The sequence below is a fragment of the Lathyrus oleraceus genome, chromosome 3 (genome assembly GCF_024323335.1).
Source record: "Lathyrus oleraceus cultivar Zhongwan6 chromosome 3, CAAS_Psat_ZW6_1.0, whole genome shotgun sequence".
NCBI lineage: Eukaryota > Viridiplantae > Streptophyta > Magnoliopsida > Fabales > Fabaceae > Lathyrus > Lathyrus oleraceus.
In genome coordinates this window covers 99,114,364-99,117,905 of record NC_066581.1, presented here as the reverse complement: position 1 = coordinate 99,117,905, position 3,542 = coordinate 99,114,364, and the positions used below count along the sequence as shown (strand labels likewise).

The 3,542-nt window shown below is 39.0% G+C and overlaps 1 protein-coding gene across 1 annotated transcript; it reads left to right on the top strand.

Annotated features, from left to right (window-relative positions):
- The first annotated feature begins 423 nt into the window (after positions 1-423).
- Positions 424-2,280, top strand: LOC127129889 (uncharacterized). Its single transcript, XM_051058998.1, has 3 exons — positions 424-1,101; positions 1,294-1,575; positions 1,894-2,280. The coding sequence occupies exons 1-3, from the start codon at positions 424-426 to the stop codon at positions 2,278-2,280; spliced, it is 1,347 nt and encodes a 448-aa protein (XP_050914955.1).
- Positions 2,281-3,542: the final 1,262 nt, after the last annotated feature.

Sequence of the window (3,542 nt, the reverse complement as noted above, 5' to 3'; positions counted from 1 at the left end):
TGTGACAATCTCAGTGCCATCAACATTTCAAAGAATCCTATCCAACACAGCAGGACCAAACATATTAACATTAGACATCACTTCATAAGAGATCTGGTAGAAGACAAAGTGATTACCTTGGAACATGTGGCAACTGAACTACAACTTGATGACATATTTACAAAGGCTTCGGATGCTACTCAGTTTGAAAATTTAAGGGGCAAGTTGGGAATATGTCTTTCTGAGGAATTATAGCAACTAAGGATGTTAGGAATTTACTGTTTAATATTTCAAATTATTAAACAATTGAAAGTGTGCTCTGATTGGTCAACAAATAATAGTTATTTCACTTGCAACAAGTGTTACTTCTTCCACTCTTTCAACTTCCATTCACGCAAGCATCCTTTCAGAGAAATTTTTCATTTCGTCTCTAAGATACTCATCATGTCTCAACAATCCAACTCTTCTCCTTCCAAGAACATGCCTTGTTCTCCTAGCGCTGAACCAAGCAACCCTAACAGAGAAGATCCTGTTGCTGACTCTGTGAATACCCCACATGCAAGAAGACCTAAAGAAACTGTATCAGGCTTCTCCTCATCCATCGTTCTTGAGGAACGGACCAAAGAAGGTTCCAGGTATGTTCACAATGCCATTGCCACTATAGTGACTGGAATACTGTCTGGAAATCATGAGGTCCCTGGGGTTTCCATTCCCTTAAACACTATTGAACCTGATAGTGTTGCTGATCAAGAAAATACTGAGTCTTTAGGAAAGAATATCTCTGATGATGTTGAGCAAACTGATGCCCATAAGGAGTCAAATGTTGACAAACCCTTAGATAATGTGGCTGGTGAGGAAGTTCATGTCACTCATGATGTCAGTGACAACCCTAACTGTGAGGCTGAAACAGTAGACCTGGAGGAATTTTCTGATAATGAGTTATTGTCCTCTGTCCTCCCTAGCATAGCCAAAAGGGTTAGGACTAGGAGAGAAAAGAAAACTGTGGCTCAAAGGTCCCCCAGAAATAAGATTGATGTTCCAACCTCTTCCAAGACAACGGTGGCAGTCGAGAGTTCCCTTAAGAGGAAAGTTCATGGTCCAACCAAATCTTGGAGCAAAGTGGTGCCCAAGAAAAAGAAGACCAAGTTTGTTGTTGTTGAGTCTGACTCAGATGTTCCTTGTAATGTCTCTGACATTCTGTCAAAGAAGAAGCCAACCACTAGCAAGCTTGCAGCTAGTGTCCCTGAGGTACCAATTGACAACATATCTTTTCATTTTGCTTCAAGTGTAAACAGGTAGAAATATGTTTATCAGAAGAGGCTGGCTTTGGAAAGGGAATTAGCTCAGAATGTCCTAGACTGTAAGGATATTATGGATCTTATTCAAGAGGCTGGTTTAATGAAGACTGGGACTCAGTTTTCAAAGTGCTATGAGATGTTGGTAAAGGAATTTATTGTTAATTTGTCTGAAGAATGTGCTGATGGCAAGTCTAAGGAATTCAGGAAAGTGTATGTGAGAGGCAAGTGCGTAAATTTCTCTCCTTCAGTGATCAACAAGTATTTGGGAAGGCCTGATGAAGCTCAATCTGAGCTTGAGGTGACTGACAACAAAATCTGTCAAGTCATCACTGCTAATTAGGTAAGGAAGTGGCCTCTCAAAGGAAAATTGGTGGCAAGTAAACTGAGTGTCAAGTATGCAATGCTGCACAAGATTGGAGCTGCTAACTGGGTGCCCACCAATCATAAATCCACAGTTGCTGTAATGCTTGGAAAGTTTATATATGTTGTTGGAACCAAAGCCAGAGTTGACTATGGCTCATATATTTTTGATCAAACTTTGAAGCATGCAGGAAGCTTCAGTGTGAAGGGTCCTATAGCCTTTCCTTCTCTCATTTGTGGTATTGTTTTGAATTAGTTTCCAAACATCTTAATTGAGAATGATTCTGTGAAGAAAAGAGACAACCCTATGTTTTTCAATCATAAGCTGTTCCTAGGTACCCATGTCCCTGACATTGTCATGACATCAGGTGAGACATCACGTGTAAGCAATCAGCCAGGTAAAACTGCTGTCATTGCAATGCTCAAAGAAACCTGCAGGGAATTAGAGGCAAGGAAGCTGAACTTGGAAAAATTGATTAGCTCTTTGGAGATGACTGAAGGTGATGTGCTAGTTGATGCTGGAGAATTTGGTGAAGCTGCTGCTGTTGCAGAAGAAGCTGAAAGACAAGGTGAAGAGGGAGAAGCAGATGCCAGTCCTGATGATGGCACAGATGATGATGCTGACTCTGAATCAGATGACTAGAACATTTCTTGTGTTTTTGATAATTGCTTGTATTTTTATTTTTTTTGGTCTGTAATATTAAGTGTTGCTTTGGCAACATTTTTGACAAAAAGGGGGAGTAACACTTGTACCCCAGGACAACAGATTTCTTTGAAGTGGAAGGTCCTCTAAACAAGAGGTTATGTTGCTGTTTGAAGTTTAACTTCTATGTTTGCTAAGTGTATTAGCTAATTTGATTCTCTGCTTGGATGTGTGCTTTCTGCTGCTGTGAACTCTGTTGTGATGCCAAGTTGTTTTAGCCAAAAATTTGCCAAAGGGGGAGTTTGTAGATGTTTTTGATTGGCTGCATTTTATGTTAAAACACTTACTGTACTTAGATGTATTGACTGATGTCATGACATGCTTAAGTACTATGCTGCAGGATTAGCTAATACATGATTTACTGGATGTCAAACTGAATGTTATGACATTCATTCATGACAACATTTTCTGGATGTCAAACTGAATGTTATGACATTCATCCCTGACAGCAGATGCTAAAGTATAGGCTAATTTTTCTGTTATGTTTTAGTATTTATCTCAGGCTGATTTTCAGGAAACTAACAGTTGTGCTAAATTTAGGAGACCTAGCATATAGCCTATTTGTTAGCACCCTAATGTGTGGAAATTAGGTTAACTTGCTTAACCCTAATTTTATGAAATTCAAGTTCAAGGCCCAAGTACTGCATTATAAAAGGATGGCAATCCTACTTTCAGCAATTCAGTGATTTGAAGCGTAAAGAATTCAATATATCATTATATATCATTGTTGTACTTTAATTGTGTCTTGAATTAGGTTTTACTTGTGAGCCAAGCAATTATCACCTAGATGATTGCATTGGACTAGGGTGTTTATTGAGTTGTAATTGTTGTGTCACTCTAAGCTTTTAAGCGTGAGTGTTGTGGTTCTTGATTAAAGCTTTTAAGCACAATCAAGAGTTGTTTGAAGTATATCTTCACCACTGACTTTAAAATTCTTAATGGTTGTAATCACTGCTGTGATTGAGGGGGAGTGAGTAGGTACTTAGGTCTTAGTTTAGATTGAAATTGCATTGGGTAGGTCTTAAGTGATAGGATTAAACTGGTGGTTTAAGTCCTGAATTAATACCTCTTATAGTGGATTTCCTCCCTGGCTTGGTAGCCCCCGGAGTAGGTGTGTTTGTCACCGAACTGGGTAAACAATTCTCTGTGCCATTTACTGCTTTTTACATTTGCTTTCTGCATACATTACCTGTCTGTGTAGA

Excerpts from the sequence above, each read along its gene's own strand:
- LOC127129889 (XM_051058998.1), top strand. The coding sequence starts at position 424 with ATGTCTCAACAATCCAACTCTTCTCCTTCCAAGAACATGCCTTGTTCT. Across the intron at positions 1,102-1,293 it reads CCAAATCTTGGAGCAAAGTG|AAGAGGCTGGCTTTGGAAAG; the intron begins GTGCCCAAGAAA and ends TATGTTTATCAG. Across the intron at positions 1,576-1,893 it reads AAGCTCAATCTGAGCTTGAG|TTTCCAAACATCTTAATTGA; the intron begins GTGACTGACAAC and ends GTTTTGAATTAG.